This window comes from Leiobunum rupestre, chromosome 7, assembly GCF_980474605.1.
Source record: "Leiobunum rupestre chromosome 7, qqLeiRupe1.1.hap1, whole genome shotgun sequence".
Classification (NCBI taxonomy): Eukaryota; Metazoa; Arthropoda; class Arachnida; order Opiliones; family Sclerosomatidae; genus Leiobunum; species Leiobunum rupestre.
Window position 1 is genome coordinate 6,799,191 of NC_143390.1, and position 20,163 is coordinate 6,819,353.

At 36.8% G+C, this 20,163-nt stretch overlaps 2 protein-coding genes across 3 annotated transcripts in view; both read right to left on the bottom strand.

Annotated features, from left to right (window-relative positions):
• LOC149934204 (uncharacterized) overlaps nucleotides 1–20,163 on the bottom strand; it is a 371,814-nt gene that overhangs the window by 80,238 nt on the left and 271,413 nt on the right. The gene's annotated exons all lie outside the window — the stretch shown is intronic.
• LOC149934207 (sodium/potassium-transporting ATPase subunit beta-like) overlaps nucleotides 14,543–20,163 on the bottom strand; it is a 132,049-nt gene continuing 126,428 nt past the window's right edge. For both annotated transcript variants that reach the window (XM_090181601.1, XM_090181602.1), the window contains 2 exons: nucleotides 15,482–15,685; nucleotides 14,543–15,013 (listed from right to left, as the gene is read on the bottom strand). In XM_090181601.1, the coding sequence (XP_090037727.1) occupies nucleotides 14,686–15,013; nucleotides 15,482–15,685 (532 nt within the window). In that variant the 3' untranslated portion in view covers nucleotides 14,543–14,685. The remainder of the gene's footprint in view (nucleotides 15,014–15,481; nucleotides 15,686–20,163) is intronic.

Here is a 20,163-nt window from a genome sequence, read left to right on the forward strand (position 1 = left end):
ATGAACGGTCCGTGGGGCCCACCTGCCATCGGGCAGGTTCACTCTATAGCCAGTCCGCCACTGGGTCTATTTGTAGCTAAACCCTACAGTTCTCAAAATCAAACAACTAAGCAGTGCCAAAAATCTTAACAGCTATAGGTGAAAATGACAAAATTTGGAAGTATATATCTACGTGCCACACCAAACAACCGAGAAAACTTAAAGATAATATAACCCCATGGGCATGACCCCTTCATTTGAAGCCAGCCACTTCTAAACAAAAACACTTTTCAGCGCACAAATTTCAAGATTTTTGTACCGCCCCTTACGAAAAAGCTGTAAAGTGATGACATCAAACATGTTATCTTTCTTAAAAAAAAAAACATTTGTGAAACCACCCCTCGCGAGAAAGTCGAAATTTATGAACCGCCCATTACGAAACTAAATTTTATCGGTTCCAGAATGTGATTTCCTAGCGTTCGATGTATAATTTACCGTTCTGAGTGAAAGGGTTAAAGAGTAGGCTCCCCCCTTCCCAGGAGACCCTGGTGGCCAAATAAATTTACAGGAAGTCGAGGCAATGTGATTTTCCACTGTGGCATCGGACTTCACTTGCCCTGTAAGCAGGACACGAAAATCCTTTTGGGATTTTGTGTAAAAAGGTTTCTTCAGAAGCTTCACAAAAATTCAATAGAAAGTTTCATATTTTGTGATATAATTAAAGCCGAAATAGAAAATAGCTTGATATCGCGCAAAAGTATCATAACGTTCAAAGCAATTAAAGAAATTGGTTTAAATTAATTATCGCATTGCGCATTATGAAACTGAAGTTTAAGATATTTAATGTCGTTCTTCAGAGTCATTAATCAAGAAAATATTTAACTACACGTTTCTTGAGTAACATCTTCTCCGCGGATGCGCACATTCCAACGGTAGAATATCTGCGTTTTTCATCAGAGCGTGTGGTTAACATTTAAATGAGACTAGTTAATTGCGATGTCCTTTTCCGACAAATCCATCATAGAAAGGCAGATAATGCCATCGAAATATGTTATAAAATTTAATCTGCTAAATAAACCGTTAGATGACAGCAAAGCGCGTTGGTTTTTGTTAATTTAGGTCTAAGAAAGTGCCTTAACCAAAACAAATTATCGACTATTAAAAGCGTGAAAAAAACGACTGTATATTTTACATCGAGATTGTAGACTTGACTGGACTAGTCTTTAGCAACGCTGCCTTTATAGATGGTGAGAAAATAACATTTTTATTTTCGAAATCGCATCATTTTATACAAAATAGGTTAGAATCTTCATAAAAAATTATCAGAGAAATAAAAATAAAAATGCTTTAGAATGGTTGCGGCGCGCCGCCGATAATTTGAAAGAGAAAAAGAACGTTACTTTTGTGGGCGACTGTACCTTTAACAGTGCTAAATGCACGAACTCGGTGTACACATATTATCTGAGACTGTCTTACCCCTCGGCTAATGCTTCCAAAAATAAAGAATAAATGTATTTGATCATATAAAATCTGTTCCCTTATCATAATTTTTTAACTGAACTGAATTTATGTAAAAAATTAGGAGAACCATTATCCGATTTAGATTTTAGAACCATGTTTTATTAATAAATAATAAAATCTTTTTGTGAAAGCCTTTATATTTTAAACTAAAGGGACTTTATTTAAAAAGCATTACCACACGTAAACTTTTTTAAACAATTAGTTTCTGAACTTTAATTTCGGATAAGAAGCAGATTATTTAATTTGGTTAAATATAGCGTATTAATTTTTATTTCCATCTGTTTATTCAGAGTAGTTTACTGTAAACCAACTAACAGTTATCTGATGATGATTTAAAAATGGGTTTATCGGATTCCGATACAATGTAAAAGTCGTGTTGTTATCCCCAGAAAATATATCAATTGGAAGCAATAGTCTGACCAGTGACCACTTGCATTGTCAAATATAACCGACCGCCTCAAAATAAATTTATATTTACCATATTTAAGAGGGGCGTGTCTGTAGTGTATGCAAATTAATTCAAAAGACGGTTGATTAAATCAAAACCACACATTTAATATTTACAAACATGATTACAACGTTCGACACCCAGTCACGGGTTTTCCCGCTCAATTCTAAAAATCCATAAGATCGTCTGCTCCATTCTGGGAACAGGGATTGATATAGAGGGATAGATTAATTCACACACAGAGTAGGGGGAAAAGGGACCGAACATAACATCCCTCTATTCTTTAATAAAAATATAGAATTAGGTATTTAAATCTCCTCTATCTTTCGTTTAACATGTTGGAATTTCAAATTATAACGAACTGGCGATTGAACTACTTTTGGTTGCTCCGCAAGGGAACATCTTGGTTTTCGTTTTAGTTCTAGGTTTTCATTACTTGAATGCGGTGATTCGGACCAAAAGTGTGCTAAAGGTTTAATGAATGCTCGACTCGAGATCGACCACATAAAAGACTATTTATTTTCGCCTTTCTGGATATTTTTTTAGTCTATGCATGGTATTATTTCGTAGGTAGATGGCCATAGCATCTCCACAGAACGACGAAACATCAAAAACTACACTAACTTTGACCAGTGCTACTTAGTTCCTCCGTTCCTCACTAGGAGGCGTTAATTGTTGGTGTTAACTTCCTTCCCTCCCCAAGGCATACTTTCCCTTCTCCCCTCCCAACTTGTATTTCGCTCGTAACATTCATCAAGAAATAGGTCCGATTGACACACTTTTGGTAAATATGTCACTTTTGATATTCTTAATATACACAATATACCAACTTTTGTTAAAAGTAACCAGAGTAAGTTTATTGATTTAACTTTGGGCACAGAAAATGTATTACCCTCCGTGACACAATGGCATGTGTCTAATGAACCGTCACTTTCGGATCATAGGCAAATATGTTTTTCTGTTTTAGTCAAACCTGCCCAGGTAGTTACCAAAATTTGCAATCCTAGACAGGCCCGTACACAGCCGCCAAAACTCGGGGGTGCTCAAATTATTTTTGAGGGTGCCAATACCTTGAGTAATTTTTATCTCCCCACCTATGAAATTAGTAAATATACTAATCCGGTTGTAGCCCTAAAATATCCGTCAAAACATTTTTGATAAGCTGGTTCAATATTTCTACAATTGAAAAGTTTTTCTGGTGCAGTGAGACGCGCGAAAGCAATTTTCAAAAACTTAAGTAAAATGGTTTCAAATATTTACTGATACTAGCTCTCTAGTAAAAGTAATTTTCCTTTTTGATTAATATACAAATATTTTAGATCATATCTTTCGGTAATTGAGCAATCGATTTTTTTTGGGTCAGTTGGATTGGGGATGCTCAAGTACTCATTTGGGGGCGCTGAGCATCCCCTGGCGCCCCCCGTGTACGGGCCTGATCCTAGATCAACCAACTGGCCTAGGTATAGGGAATCGAGGCTAAAGCATTTAGACCAATCAGTCTAACTTCATTTCTCCTAAACGTCTTCGATAAATTAGTTGATAGATATATTAGAGAGAAGGTTCTTAGTGTTAAACCCCTCTCTGATGATCAGTATGCCTATTAAAAGGCAAATCAACTGAGACAACCCTTCATGGCATAATTAATTGCCTCGACCGTGCAATTGAGCTGTTTTTCTGGACATCGAGGGGGCTTATGATAAAGTCTCAAAGGCTGTCATTCTTAAGGCTGCTAAACGTTTCGGAATCAATGATACGTTGTGTCTATGGATTGATTCTATGTTGACTGATCGGGTGGCGTCGGCCTCCTTGCTTGGCGAATCGCTGAGGGTCACCACCAGCCGGGGCTGTCCTCAGGGGGGTGTTCTTTCACCCCTGCTGTGGTGCCTGGTTGTGGACGAACTCTTGGTGAGGCTAAACAGGGATGGCTGTCGCGGCTTTGGTTACGCTGATGATGTCGCAATGATTATTACTAGGAAGTTCCCAGGAAACATTTCGGCTATGATGAGAAAAGCTCTCATCTCTGTGGAATGCTGGTGTAGAGAGGTTGGTCTCACTGTCAATTTTGACAAGGCGAGCCAGGTTACTTTCACTCGGGGGAAGGTACAGGACTTGTTTAACGATATTTCTTTCTTTGGGACCATCTTGGTCAAGTCAACTGAGGTAAAATACATCGGTGTCATTCTTGACAGTAACCTCAAGATAGAAGCCTCATCTTGATCTTACTTGTTAGTATCAGGAAGGGTAAAATGTTATTCAGGAGAGTAAGGGGTACCATAAGCAAGTCTTGGGGTTAAAGTTCAAAGGTTGTATATTGGATCTACACCATGATTATCAGACCTATGCTGACGTACGCAGCAGTGGTTTGTTGGCCGAGGGTAGTGCTTAGGTCAGTTCAAGCTGTACTACGCACTGTGCAAAGGCTTGCCTGTGTCAGCATTACAGGAGCTATGAGAACAGCCCCAAGCGTTTCTCTGGAGGTGCTCCTCAATATTCTACCACTCCAACTTTTTGTAGAGGAGGTGCAATTGCAATTATGAGTGCCTATCGGCTAATACATAATGATTGGTGGAGGTCTGCTAATTGGGAATGCAGCCACACCAAATTGTTTCTGGTGATTTACCGATCTTATTGATGGGTTCTGACAACATAGCTGCAAAGATATACTTTGAAAAGCAGTTAAGTGTTTACTTTCCAAGTCGCCTAGACTAGACTGGCGACACAGTTTTTGGAACCAAGGGTGAAATTTTTTGGTTCACGGATGGCTCCAAGACTCACTCAGGAGTGGGAGCTGGAGTTGACTGTCAGACTAAGAAGTTCGGCTTCTTTGAGAGCCTCGGCGTGTTTGCTAAGTACGGTTTTTCAGGCTGAGATTTCAGCCATCTGCTTCTGTGTAGACTTCTGTCTTAAAAAGAAGTATCGGGGCAAGACAGTTCAGATTTTCTCAGACAGCCAGGCTGCCCTTAAGGCTCTTATTCAGTTTATTATCACTTATAAGCTCGTTCTTTGCTGTCTGGATCTCCTTTCAGAACTGCGCATTCATGATTGGGTTCAACTATATTGCGTTAAAGGTTTATTTTTCGATTGTACAAACGTACACTCCTTCGAAACGGAGCGGCATCACCGACAATAAAATGCGGGAGCACAATCATTAACAAAAAAAAGCAAAAAGTAATGCAAAAAAAGAAAACAAAATACCCAAAAGTACACTAATTTTGTTTTAAAAAAGAGATAAAAACAAAAACAAACATTAAAAATTAAAGAAAGCAGTAAAGTGGTAAAGTGAGGAGGGAGATGCAACTAGCTACAAGCACTTAAAATAATACTGGGCAATCAATTATGGCTATTTCTCCGGCGCCTATAAGTCTGTTTCTTCCAAATAGTCAATATATGTTTGAGCATTGGGAGATCAGTTTGGTCACCCCTGAATCCTACGATGTCAGCCAAATCTGTTTTCTGGTTAGTAACACGCCACATGAAGACGTCTTCATCTATTTCCATGTGAGGACAATACAATATAACATGAGAGGGGTCTTCCAATGGAGCATTGCATAACCTGCATATAGGTAAAGTACCCAGGAGACGACTCTGTCTTTCCCCAGTCAGTAAAGTTGGGGGTTGGTTTTTAACATAAACAGGGAGAGGCTACTCTTGGAATTTACTACACTCCGCCAGATCATCTCTGCCGATTCGGTGACTTCCTTTGAAACGACAGCGCCCCATTGTTGTTCATTGGTTGCGGTGTTCAGTTTGGTACCACCTCCATAAATGCGGTCAAGTTGATAAATACGCTTGAATCATCGAGTTTGAAAACCTCTTTGACGTAGGGCTCAGAAGAGTATGGCAGGCAATATAGAGTGGGGCATCAGCATTAGGCGGCCAAGATATTTAAGTTTACTCGCAGCTTCACGATCCACCATGTCACTCCCTTTATAGCCGCATTGGCAGAAAACGGGCCTGCTGAGAGGGCTGAGCGTTCCACATTTCTTTGCGTTGTATCTAGTGCTGCAAGAGTTGATTTCGATAAACTGAGCACTTCATTAGCATATGTTACAACAGGTACTGCAACCGATTTCCAAAGGGTTCTAGTAACTGTATATCTGTTATAGCTGTTTTCCGCCATGTTTCGCACTGCCCAGCTTAGTCTTGTAGCTTTGGTCAGCAGGTTCTTCTCGTGAACTTCCATGTAATTTTCCTTAGTGCAGAAGGTTACTCCAAGATAGGTATACTCATCAACAACCTCAATTTGCATATTCTGGAGTAGAAATTGCTGAGTAGGTTGGTTTGTATCGACCACTCCAAGCGCTCTGGAAAATATGATAATCTTTGATTTTTCAGCACTGAACTTTAAACCCTGAGCTATTGCAAAATCTGAGCTGTGATCCAATAAGTGTTGCAGATCTGAAGCGGACTTGGCCAGCAGCAAAATGTCGTCAGCAAATAGCAGACACGATACGGACATGGTTTCTTTAGGTCTAGTGCTCATATAATTATCAACCTCTATATCTGCTCCCAATTTAGTGTCGTCCAACTTGTCCGCCAAACCGTTAATAAAGGCGATGAAAAACCCTGGGGACAATGGGCAGCCCTGTCGTTGCCCAATATGACTAAGTATTGGGCCCGCTGTTATCCCTTGGGCCGTATAGGAATAGGAGCTGTTGGCATAAAGTTTTTGAAACTGCTGGACAGTATTGTTAGTAAATCCAAAGTTCAGGAGCGTCTTCCATAACTTATCATGTCGCACGCTATCATAGGCCTTCTGTAAATCCAAGAAGGCCGTATAAAACCCTTCATCTTTATACCTATATAGCTCAATAAGCTGCGAAAGAATAAAAATGTTGTCTGCTATTCTGCGACCCCTACGAAAATCATATTGTGCCTCGTTGAGTAGATCATTTAACTCTAAATATCCACTGACCCTTTCTTTCCAGAGCATTGCATATAACTTGTAAACAACTGATGTGACGGCAATTGGTCTGTAGGAATTCAGATCATCCTCTTTTTTTCCCCTTCTCTTTGTGGATCAAGGATACTCGTGATTCTAGCCAACTATTGGGTATATACGCATTCGTTAGCTCGGATTTCATTGAATACATAGAGCAAAGCATTTCTGGCACCTGGGTCCAAATTTATCAGCATTTCCGCATAAACTCCATCATTTCCAGCTGATTTTCCTCTTTGCAACTTCTTCAGAACTATGTCCAGCTCATAAGTAATGAATTCCGAGTCAAACTGAGCAGGGTCAAGATGTGGTGAATTAGCCAGCGTATTGAGTGACTGGTCGTTTTCAGCTGTCGGCGTAGCCAACAATTCTGTTTAGAGTTCAATTATATATCATTGAGTCGCTGGGACATTGCGGTTTTTGAGGTTAGTAAGAAGCCCGACTCTGAGCGGAAACCTCGAAACTGAGGATGGGTAGAGGTGGTAGAACTAGTCTTCCGTAAACGAGATATATATTTCCAAAACTTAGGACCCATTGTTTTGCCTGCCTTAAGTATGTCGTTTTCAATTCGCTTGTTTACTTTTTTTACCTTTTTCGCGACAAGTTTTTTCTTCACCAGGAAGTTTCTCCAATGTCTAAGTACCGTATCAGGAGGGGGGACACCATCCTGCTGAGCTAAACGGTGGGCTTTACACGCTAACTTCCTGTTCACAATGGCAACTTCAACCTCAGGGTCCCACCATTTCTTAGGAGTAATTAATCTTTTAAGCTTCGGAACCGTAACCCGTTTTTCGAGGTTATTACAAGCCGCCAATTTCATTGCAGTAATAATGTTAGAATATGACGGAGGACCGGACAACTTGCGAGCCCAATCTTCCATGTCATTACTATAGGCTTTTAGGCTTTCAAGATTTTCAAAAGTCCAAAACTCCTTCTTCGGGCCACACTGTATGCCACTCAATGGAGCCGATGGTTTCGAGGACAACGAGAGTTCAATAGTAATCAGATAATGATCACTGCCCAGACTTCGGCCGCCCATTTCATCAATGACCATACTCTTTAAATGGGGTAATAAATCTTCGCTAAGAAGTGCATAGTCAATTGACATCTTGGCTTTACTCGCATGAAAAGTAGTTTTTCCACTACAACCAGGAAGAAGGTTAGCAATAGTTAAGGAATGTTGTTCAGTAAACTCCCTCAGAAGGGTCCCATTTTCTCATTCTCTGCCATCTAATTCGACCAGATGCGCATTCAGGTCACCAAGTACACACAACCTCGAGATAACTTTATTTCTTAGGTTGAGGATGTCTGCATCCAAGCAACTATATATCTTTGTATTCCAGGCTTTACTGTTAACGCCAGTGGCGCAATAGACTATGGCAACTGCGAAATTTTCTATATTACTCAAGGTTATCTACATGTGTTCGAAGCAGGATTGAGTAGTGGACACCACGTTATTACCCTGATGTAAAACTCCCAGGCCACCTCCTTTCTTGGCACTGCCTCTACGATTCAGGCCAGACCAGCAGACTCCTTTGGAAAGTGGTGGTAGTTGACCATCTCTTAACAATGTTTTTGCCAAGAATAAAACGTTTAAATTACCATTGTTTAACTCGTGACAAGCTTCAGCCCACCTCGTATCACTCCTACCACTTTGCATGTTTAAAAAACCAATATTAAAGGGAATATAACCTCAGGTATTTGGTGTGGAACACCAACGCTTGCAGCTCGGGCCGCTCTTGCCTTTAGCTTTAAAAATGTTGGGCGCCACTGTACAGGGAAATTTTAAAAATTGAAGGGGTCTTCCATAAAGATTGCTTTGCAGGTTATATTCCCTTTAATCGTTTTACTATAACAACGCTTGCTATACCGCCCTCTACGAATATGCTTCGTAAAAACTAGGGGTTGTACACGATCACAATTGTCAGCTACGATGAATGCTCATTTTCGAAATTTGTGTCATTCGACGGCTTAACACCTACATTTATTTATCCGAAAATGGGATTCACTCATGACCACAAAGTGAAATTTAAGCTAAAGGACCTAGCGCGCCACTATTTTTAATGAGCAGAACTACTTTGCCTTCATTCAAACGTCTCTAGATCCAGTAGGACGATGCGCCAGAACATCATCAGTATGATTCCAATAGGTGGTTTTCTTTCGCCTGTCCCAGGACAAAAAGTGTACACTTTTTACCCTAAAACGTTTTATTCGCCTGTTCTCGGGGTAAGATTTACCATGTCCCGAATTTTGTTCGCTTGTTCCAGAGCTCAAACGATACACTTTTTACTCCTCCTCGAAAGGTGGTGTAGAGGGAGTAATATTGCTTATATAGCAAGTTCGTCTGCTTAAATTTCGTTTCACGAAAACATGACGGGTTTTGAACATCTTCACATGTGGCAAGCTTTTAATAACGAAAATGCAATTGTTAAATACTATTTAAAGTTGCTTGATGACTTAGGCCTAAGGTGGTGTCTTGGGTATAAGCCTAGCTGATTATTATTATTATTAAATAAGTAAGAAAAATGGCTCGTATATTGATGACTTCACCACCGGTCGCCATCTTAAAAACAAAACAAACAAATAACCTTTAACTACTCCCTTCTTACTCCAACTCGTTTTTTCGTCAAGATAGAATTGGAGTAAAATGACGTCATAGGGCTACACTTTTTTACCTGCTCAAAAAACCCAGAACAGGCGAAAAAAACCACCTATAGTTGTAGAACATCTTAACACCACGTTTCCTCGCTGGTGCACTGTAAGGCGCAGTCCCGTTCAATGGCTTCGCAGTTTGAAAGACATGACACTGCTCCAATTGTTCATATCGGGCTAGATTTACGCCAGTGTATTAATCTGGTTTCCCAACTTTCATAGTGAAATAAATAATTTTGCAGAGGCCTACATTGCAGTAGATACGATGTAATCGAACCTTATTTGTAAAGTTCCACGGCTTTTGGTTTCATTAAAAATTGCTTCTTTGAATTTGTTAATCAATTACGCATTTCTTACAAACGTTTTTTTAACGTTATTGAATCCTAGTGCGAATTGGATATTTTTATGAAAAAATTAGTTTTTCCGACAAATCCAATTATATATTTTCAGAGTATTTTTAAGACCTTGCATAATTTTGTTTGATATCTATTGGGCAAAAATTTAAATTTTCAAAAACCAGAAAATATTTTTTCGGAAAATTACAAAATTTAAATGTAACTAATAAGTATACCGTTAGATGATGGAAATTTCACGTGTTATAGTTTTGAGAAAAACCCTGTATAATGATAATATTTATATGGCAATGTAATAGAAAAAGGCTCTATCGATGGACAAAGGAAACTTTATTGTCTAAACGAATGAAGAAATATCGTGATAATAGAGTGTAACATTTACATTTACATTCACAAACAAATTTATATTGACTGTTACCGCAATGAATTATCAATGAAATATATTTGACAAAGGACAAAATTTGAATTTATAAGTTTTAACTCTGTCGCTGTCTTTCAAGAACAGTCTACGACGTTTATATATACGTGTCAGGCACATTCCACACAAAAGTCTCTACAAGTTTCTTTTTTACAATATATATTTTACCATGAAATATACTTTTAAATACATGGATATATATTTAGCAAATATAGAATTACAAAACAAGTTTAACTGTAGCTTAGTATTCGACAACAAATTTGGTTCCCAACTATATTACGTAATGTGTTATAATTACTATATTTAGCTACTCAATAAAGTTTTGTTCGCTTTAGCGTTTCTAGTAAATCTAACTTTATCAACTGTTTCCAATATTAACTTTTTTCAACAAATCTGATTTATAGAAAAACTAGATATTTTTCCAGTTTTGTACCATTTTAGAGTAGGTTTTGAGAACATATAAGAACTCTATTTTGTACAATAGCCATACAAGCGTATATTTTGTATACGGTAAACCCTAGCTTCACTCTCATATCGTACATTTAATTTTAAATTAATTAAAATTGGTTTTAACCATTTTCAGATAAGGAAAATGTAAATTTGAAAAAAAAACTGGGTTTGATTGGGATTTTTAATTAAATAACTAAAAATCATAATATAAATATTAATATTAATTAAAATAAATAAAAGCAACCACCTCAGTTACTTGATCTTTTAAATCGTTTTATTAAAAACAATATTGAAATTTTCTGCATCCCAATTTTTGAAAAGAATTCTAAAGTGAAAACGACTACGTGATAACTTACCTTAACAATTTATATAAATTATTGTTATTTAATTGAAAAGGTACATATTATAATTAGTTTAATATCGAATAACTGATAAGAGAGTTCGAAATTATGAGACTTCCTACACTACCTTTTAGAGAAATGTATGAATTTGAAATTTCTTAAAACATTAAATATCTCTTATTTATCTCGTATATAAAGGTAAAACCCTCAGCACGTTTCACTAGTTAATCTGTTGTTTAAAAAAATCATAACGTACATTTTATACGCTGCCAGCAATACTTTTTAATTTGTGCAACTAATTTCAAAATTCGAATAAGTTGATAAAACAAAAATATTTTATTATAAATTAATAAATGAATTAAAATATTTTGTGAGCAATTTGCTCAACATGTGAGAGTTAAAAACGTTTTTGAAAGGAGCGCTGAATATTCCCTTCATATTTAAGTCAACCCTTCATATTTAAGTCAACTGATAACTAGTTTAACTTTAGCAAGAATTACGATATTTTTATAAAGTATAATGCTGAGAATACAAAAAAAACCAAGTTCAACAGATCAGTGTTTACATTTACTTGATAAAGATACGAAATCTCCTTTTAAAGCTACCAAACTTGTATTATTCACATCAATTTGTAGAGGATTTTGCGTCTTTTTTTCGTTATATTATGCCAGTACCTCAATGCTTTTTCCATTCATTACGTTAAATGAAAGGTACTATGTAAGATTTATAAAATATTAACTGCGTAGTATTTATCTCTACGTGTATATTGATCTATAGAGAATCAATATCATTTCACTTTCTATCTACAACACACAGGTATCCGTAAATATTTTGCTCGTCAACGTTCTCAACAGTTCCATATCAGTTACGGCCTACACAAATAAATTATCAGTACTACGAAGCCTTTAAGATCTTACAAAGAGAAAACTTTATAAATAAACAAATACTGATTTGGAAATGTTATTACGCAAAATGTTCGAGCCTCGTTCATTTAATTAAATTCTGTATTACAGATAATTAAAATAATATATTAATACTTTTGGTTACTTTTGACATACAAGTACTTAATTTCTAAAACCAAGTTGTTACCAAAAAAGCAGAGTCGGAGTTTATAATAATTATTAGCGTTTCCATAATATTTATAGAAAAACTAAATTTGTCGAAGTTTTTCTGTGGAAAATTAAATTTAATTTTCGATATGTTGTATTTACAAGCAGATATATAAAAGATATAATTTCTTTAAATAACCGAAACGTAATAAATCTTGAAAACTAAACATAAATTAAAAATATGAAATTAATGAGTAAACTTTTTTACGTTGACTCGTCGCAATACTGAGTCACATTCTGGACTGTGGATTCACGAATAGCAGATAATAAGCTAGTTTCGTTATTCGCAGTTGCATTTTTCAGCTTCGATAAGATACACGTCGCGAATAATTATGAGATTATTGTTCACGATAAATGTTAAGCTTAATATCACGTCAACGCTGACGTAGTAATATCGTCATAATAAAATTTTGCAATCTCACGTTTCATTTTAATTAGCCCAACTGCGAATGCGTCGTACAATATTGTTACTCGATGAGTCCTTAAAAATGCTACATCATACAACTTTTATGTTAATTTAATATAAATTTTAACAATTAAATTAAATTAAAACAATTATATCCACAAATAATTGAATTTCCGGTTATTCACTAAAGTTTTACAACTGTTAAATTATAGAATATGTTAAAATAACTAAAATTAAAGTAATATTATATATTTCAAGTTATTAATCAATCTCACGAATTACGGTATGTACGGTAAAGTATTTTTAAAGTAGATTCACCGTATTTAGATTTTAAACATCCGACTTTGCTTTTTCGAAATTTCTCAACCACGAGTTAGGATAGTTTTGAGCACATTTAAAATACTTTTAAAGAGTAATGTAAAAGAACACTTCGAAAATAGCCAGCAAACATAGACTCAACTTTAAATAGATATATTTACAATGTTTATATAATAGCCCATAGAAGTGTCATACTGTCGGAATAAAATCCTATTTGCTCATACAAGCCTCGCAGAGAGGGTTTTTATTGTGGGCTTTTACGAGATATTTGCTTTTAATTTAACAAAGAGTAATTTTCAAGCGACACAACTCAACCACACAATCATTTAATTATGTCTGATCCCAACAGTGGTATCAAGAGCTCTACTCAAAATTATTCAGTCACTTTAATTAGTTTCGTTCCGTTCACGAAATAATTTTGTTCATTTTTAGAGTCATCCAGAAACATGTTGATCACCGCTTTCGTTGTGGCATTGATTCGGCGTGTGTTAAATTTCTTGACGTAATTTTGGCACAACAAAATTAAATCGTTTTCGGAAAATTGTAATTTTTTTAGTTCGCCTTAGCGTTCAAAGAAGTGTCTAAGCAACGTTTTAAACGACAGCGCAATGTTTTATTTTTAAATGTTCGTGCGAATGAAGATATTTCATTCTTAGCGTGAATGCGGCGTTCTTAACCTTAAAATCACTTATAGAAATTCGTCTATACGACCACTAAATCATAATTTTAAATTGTGACCTTTTTAATGTAATGTAACGAGATATGTTGAACATTGCGTTTCATTCCTTTACTTCAAAAGTAACAACGGTGACTAATAATAATCGCCCGGTTTTATGGTTATTTAAATAACTGATTCGAAAGAAATTCCACTGACCACTACAAACCTATAAATCCTTATTCCACTCAGGTCTATTAGAAATTTTCCCAAAACAGTTTCCATACACCAAAAACAACATTTTCTAAATTTCATTGAATCCAGTAAGTAGTATCTATTCCCTCATTAGTTGAGCGAATTAGATATTGTAGTTCACTCATTCGGTACTAGGGGTAGAAATGGCTTCATAAACCAAAGAAATTTATCAATCAAAGGCAAACGATAGGACTTTAGTATTGATGTAGTAGCTGAATTTAACCCAAACTTTCCTTAACACAACCGTACCTTAAACTAAGCTAATCTATCTTTCATCTAGCCTAAATTAACCAAAGACTGAGAAAAACTATGCCTATCAATCATAGGCTCGGAAAACACAGGATGACGTAACCCACAGCCAAAGAAATTTGGGAACCGTTGCTAAGTTAATCGTTTCAACTATTCCAATGGTTAATGAGGAAATAAGATTTAAACCACTTAGTGTACAATAAAAGTTTTTATTAGAAAAACGACAACTAGTTTCGTTTCCCATTCGGGAACTTCATCAGACCTGATGAAGTTCCCGAATGGGAAACGAAACTAGTCGTCGTTTTTCTAATAAAAACTTTTATTGTACACTAAGTGGTTTAAATCTTATTTCCTCATTATTTAAATGTACAAGTGCCGTTTAATGTTTTAATTTTTTAATTCATTTTAATAAATTTTAAAATATTCAATCAATTCCAATGGTTGTTAAATTGTTAATCAAAAACAACGCTCAAAATATCCGTATCTTTTTAAATGGTCACAATAAAACACACGTTTGAAAAAATGAATTTCCAATAGAACACAACGCTACTAGCACGGGAAGCTTTGCAAATTACGCTTTTGACCTAATCAATTAATCGATTAGTAATGAAAAGTAGATTCGTCCGCTGGGGACGGAAGGCTCGTTGTGGTCAATGTTTTTGGCGTACAGTTTACATACCACACTGATGGCCATTCCGTGATTGGGGTTTTTGAAGTGCACCGCCACCAGAGGCGCCATGTAATATTCGTTTCCGGTGTAGGGGAAAAAGTTGAACTTGAATCCTCTCTCTGGTGAGTATTCGACGGGTCCCAAATTCTCTTGGTCGATCAACGTTACTCCCTGGCAGTCTAAATACACCACGTTGGGCTTGTATTTGGCGCGAAGATCTGTAGGAAGATCATCCATTCTTTCGAGGTCTCTGAAAACCGGAATTTTGCTCATTAATTTTCACCACGATTTTCAGAGAAAGGTGTCACGGTCACAGTGTCGCTAGAAACCAGTTTACACGGCGAGTTTCCCTTAATTTGAAAACTAGATTTCAAAACGACTTAAACGGGGTTTAAAGCTCCGGTGTGACCAAGGGGTTCGACATTTGAAAATTTTGAGCATGGGATTTTGAATCAAAAAGTAATTTCAGAAATTTACTTGACTTTGAGATTTCAAAGCACGATTTTCGAGTTGATTTCGAGTGTTTTAGGCTATTTAGAAAATTTTGGAACTTATTTTGGCCGAGATTTTGCGATTTTCAAATTGATTTGAAGATTTCTGAAATCATTTTTCTTTTAAGTGTACGGAATTTGTACGAATGTCGGACCCCTCGGGTGTGACCGTAATTTACGAGATTCAAAAGTTATCCATCATGAGCTCCGAGTGGAAAGGTCATTACCGGCTATTGTACTCCTTGGGTTTCCATCCCTGAATATTGTTGAACTGTATGAATACGCAAGGCGATCCCAGTTCATAGCCATATTTTTTCTCTGAACGGCACTCTCGTGAAATGGACTGAGCATCAAAGAAGCAAGAATATCCTTCCTTCGGGGTTGCTCCGAAACAGTCGGTCACGTTGCGGTTCTCCGACATTACGACCCTTCTGCTCCCCCAAAAAAGGAAATTGACATTATAACAAGTCCGCCTTCGACCGATAAAGATTACCAGAAGCGAAATATATTCAAAAATAATCCAGCGTAAAACATGATGTAAAATGAAACCCTAAATCATTTTTTATTTGATAAAGACCGAGAAGAAAGCGAATTTCCACCCCTCTCATCCTGTACTTATTTTTTGACGAGTGACAACTGATTGACATCTCTGACAACTTGCTTGACAGCTCTGACCACTTTCTTGACAGATCTGACCACTTGCTTGACAGATCTGACCACTTGCTTGACAGTTCTGACCACTTGCTTGACAGATCTGACCACTTGCTTGACAGATCTGACCACTTGCTTGACAGATCTGTCCACTTGCTTGACAGATCTGACCACTTGCTTGACAGATCTGACCACTTGCTTGACAGATCTGACCACTTACTTGATATCTCGGACAACTTGCTTGATAGCTCTGACAAGTTTCTTGATAGCTCTGAAAGATTTAGTGATGCTCTTTATCGATAGATATTCTATTTACGAACAGTCTGAGCTGTTGGTCAAGCTGTCCACGCTGTCACTCCTCGAGAACTCGAAAAGTACAGTTTTCCGGGGGTCAAAATTCGTGCATGAGAAAATAGAAACTCTCTTCTCGGCCTTAAATCCAATAAATTTAGCATTTAAATCCATTTTGACGGTGTATCACGAAATTAACGCCCATTTAGCCTTTTCAAATTACATTGAACTGGATTTATCGTCTGCTTAGCAGACAATCATCCAGCCGTTTAGGAACTCCTTTTGCTAGCCGCGATGTGGCTCTATGTAAACTGAAAAGGCTAATTTTGCCTAGTCTATTTCAAAAATATGTTAATAATGTCAGTAAAAATCAAAATAGATTAGGATTTCAATAAATATGTAAAAAAAACGAAATAACAATATCTTAAAGAAATGGAAAGTAAATAATAATTTTGAAATATGTATATTGGCATATTTGACAATTGATGCTCAAATTTGAAAACAAGGTCCCTGTAAATTATCAAAAAAAAAATTTCAAACCAGACCTCAAAGTACAAATAGGAAAATAATTGAATTAATTTTGGTATTGCTATTCGTTGTTAGAGAAAATAGCTAGTGCAGAGTGAAAGTGTTAAGCGTCATCATAGAGTTATTCCGAAGCCCTAATTAATGAGCCTCTGAAGATTAACGACATCGCGGTCTTTAAGCAAAGACCGCGAAAAATAAATGAAGTAGCACTCTCCTCCCGCTGTTCTCCGACATCTTTTCTCACCATAGCTAACCCAATAGACGCTTCAATAAAATCAATTCAGCGATTTACTAGTACCTGGAAGTGCAAAATACTCTTTATATGGTACTTTTATACGGTTAGTTTTCAAAAAGGTGAGATAATTTTTTTGCGTCGACTCGAAAAACTAGAGTTACGCCTAACCTTGGTTTCTACTATTGCAAGTCATTCCACTTTGGGACTTACAAACTTTTTGACGCGAGTAAAGAAAATGCATTATGACGCACGCTAGTGAAACCAAGTGTAACGAAAAAGAAATCGTGTTAGGCCCAACTGAGCTTTCTTGCGTCGACGAGAAAAAATTGCGTTAAGCTTAGTTTCCATTAGAGCGCGTAATATTGTATTTTCTTTAAGCGCGTAAAAACGTTTGTAGGTCCCAAGGTTGAGTGACGCGCCATTACGCGCGCTAAGCATTAGGCCTAACCGACCTTTTTGCGTCGACGCACGCCATATAAAATATTTCCAATGAATATCGAACCTAATTAACTTGGTTTGACTTGAGTATGAATTGTAGTTGGCTTATTTGGATGCTACACGAATCAGGTAACCGACCAACCGTGAATACGTCATTCAATGACCCCCTTTTCGTCACGTAAGTAGGGAAGTAAAAAGTTAGGGTCTTTTATTGACGTGTCTAACCAAGAAGACATTTGAAATAAAGCCAATGCTAGATGGGCCTATAGTGAGCACTTTATCCAATATGGAAAAAGGGATTCTAGTTAAGAGACTGCTCTTTTGGAGGGGTAGGGAGAGCGACTCACAGTACGTTTCGTTTGTTTGTAAAAATGAGGTACAGTTGGCATTATGAAGAATTTGATAACGTTGTTTTTAAGAACAATTTTTGTCAAGATAAATTCGAAGTGGCACAGAAAAAATAGGATAGAGATGGCAAAATCGAGGCTTCTTCCCCGCGAACTCAAACCCCTTTTGGTACGCCCCTGTTCTAGTTTTGGAGCTAGGCTGACAATCTAATTGCATTGCACATTTTTTTGCACAATAAAAATTAAATTAAATTAAAATTAAAATTCCTGTCACATTTAACAATAAATCAGAAATATTTTCCACGTCAGCTCCCTTACTTCGGCAAGTAAAAGATTTTAAGAATGCACGTCTTGCTAACACATTTTTGGCAGACTTGGGCTGCTCTGAAACTGCTCTCAACTTTTACTCGGGTCAAGTAAATTTTACGCGTGACGTAACCATTCATAACTTTGGCTAAATTTAAAAATATAGTCATAGAAAAGTTCATATCTTTTCTTGAATATTGCTCAACGAGAAACGCATTCATTTAACTCGGAGCACTCTTGGAGCACTCCGATAGAAATCAGAGCAAACACACTAGAGAAAGACATCACAAGTCAAACGTGCTCTTTACTTCGTCATCATAGTGGCGCGTGCAAGGAGCTGTGCCTGGGCCTAAAACAGGAATCCGTGCCTCTACTTGGAAAGCTTTACCTGCCGTATCGCATATGGTAAGATCACTCTGACGGCTTTGGCCCAGCCTACGAGTTAAAAAATCCCGTCTGCGCGCGCTCCCCTCTCACTTAGTTGTTTATTAAGTTAACATAGTGACGTCAAAAAAAACGTCAGCCACATCGAGACGAAACTCTGCCGCGATAAGCATTCCAAGTAGAGGTATAGATTCCTGCCTAAAATAGCGGGCAGTTTTGGCAGTTTTGATCAGTTCTAAAATCGGATTTGGGCAGTGCTATTTATCGTGAATTTATATAAAAAAAAAGTATGAAAAGTTTAAAATAACAGATTACCTCATGGGAAATGTCGCGGTCGGCGGGTCTTTCCGGTACAAATAAACAAACGCAGCCAATTTTGCTGACCTAAGTTACTTATTTACAGCCCTTTTTTCTCTCATAATTTTGTTAAAATATTCGTCTGCTACAAATTATGAATTCCATTGAAAATATATTTTTGGGCAGTTCTAAAAAATCCTTATTTTAGCCCCTGAGCCGTGCTGAAGCTTAGAGGCGCTGATATTTTTAGGTATGAAGTCAATTCTACGTCATAGTTTTGATATTTTTATATAGAGTTATGGCACTGTGATTTCTAAAGAATTAGAGCTTCAAATACTTTGTTTATTGTAAGGAGAATAGTAAATGAATCCAGAATATGCTCGTACAATTTCGGATATTTTGTGCCTTTCTATTAGTTCATTTATTAAATTCCAATTAATTACTATAGTAAAATTATCAAAACTGTAGAATAAAGTGCAACCTTCCCGTTAAAGTTTAAATTAAAGTGTCAAGGTATTGAACATAGAACATAGAACATTGAATAACCTATTTAAAAACCTCTTTCCCTTTAAACTGAAATGCAATAAGCGGAGTTTCTAGAGGCTACGAGAACTTAGATAATTAATAGTTCATCTATAAATATATAGAGGGCACCACGTTTTCAAAACTTCTCGCCCACATGGCCACCTAGGAGCAACAAATACAAGGATAACGCAGCTAGCCTTTAAACACGCTAAGGCAGTGTTGTGTACAAATTTCATTCGACGAGGCTTTTCGCTGTACGTTTTACGTAAAGGGGAAAGACAATTTCCGAATTTTCCCCTTCTAACGGCAGCAGGCTCTAAAGCGTCTAACCAATGACAAATGTACGCGAGAAAATCCACTTTTGATGGGTTGCTTTCTCCTTGTGTGGGGTGCTGTGTCTGTTGCTCCTAGATGGCCAAGTTGCCAATTCACCTCTGTTTGGAAATTGGTTTCCATGACTGTACTTAAAAAGTGAATAGAATGTCGTACTGGCCGGATTAAACTAACAGCGTAAAATGGAATTAAAACCAAAAGAGCGAGTGCTACAAATTAGCGTGCCAAATTTTTCAGGGTTCGTACAAAATTTACGGAATTAAATTATCTGACATTTCCAGATTTTTCCTGACCAAATTTCCAAATTTTCCCTGACCGTTTTAGTAGAATTAATGAATGGTTTGCGATAAAGGTCTTGAAAAATATTTTCTTTCAAAAATTTATTTGCCTGATTTTTTTTGGGGTCATTTTTAAATTCCCTTACTTTTTGGGACTATTTTCAAATTCCTTGACTTTTCCCTGACCTTTTCGAAACATTTTAAAATTCCCTGACTTTTTCGAAACATTTTAAAATTCCCTGACTTTTCCCTGACCTTTTGGAAACATTTTCAAATTCCCTGATTTTCCCTGACCT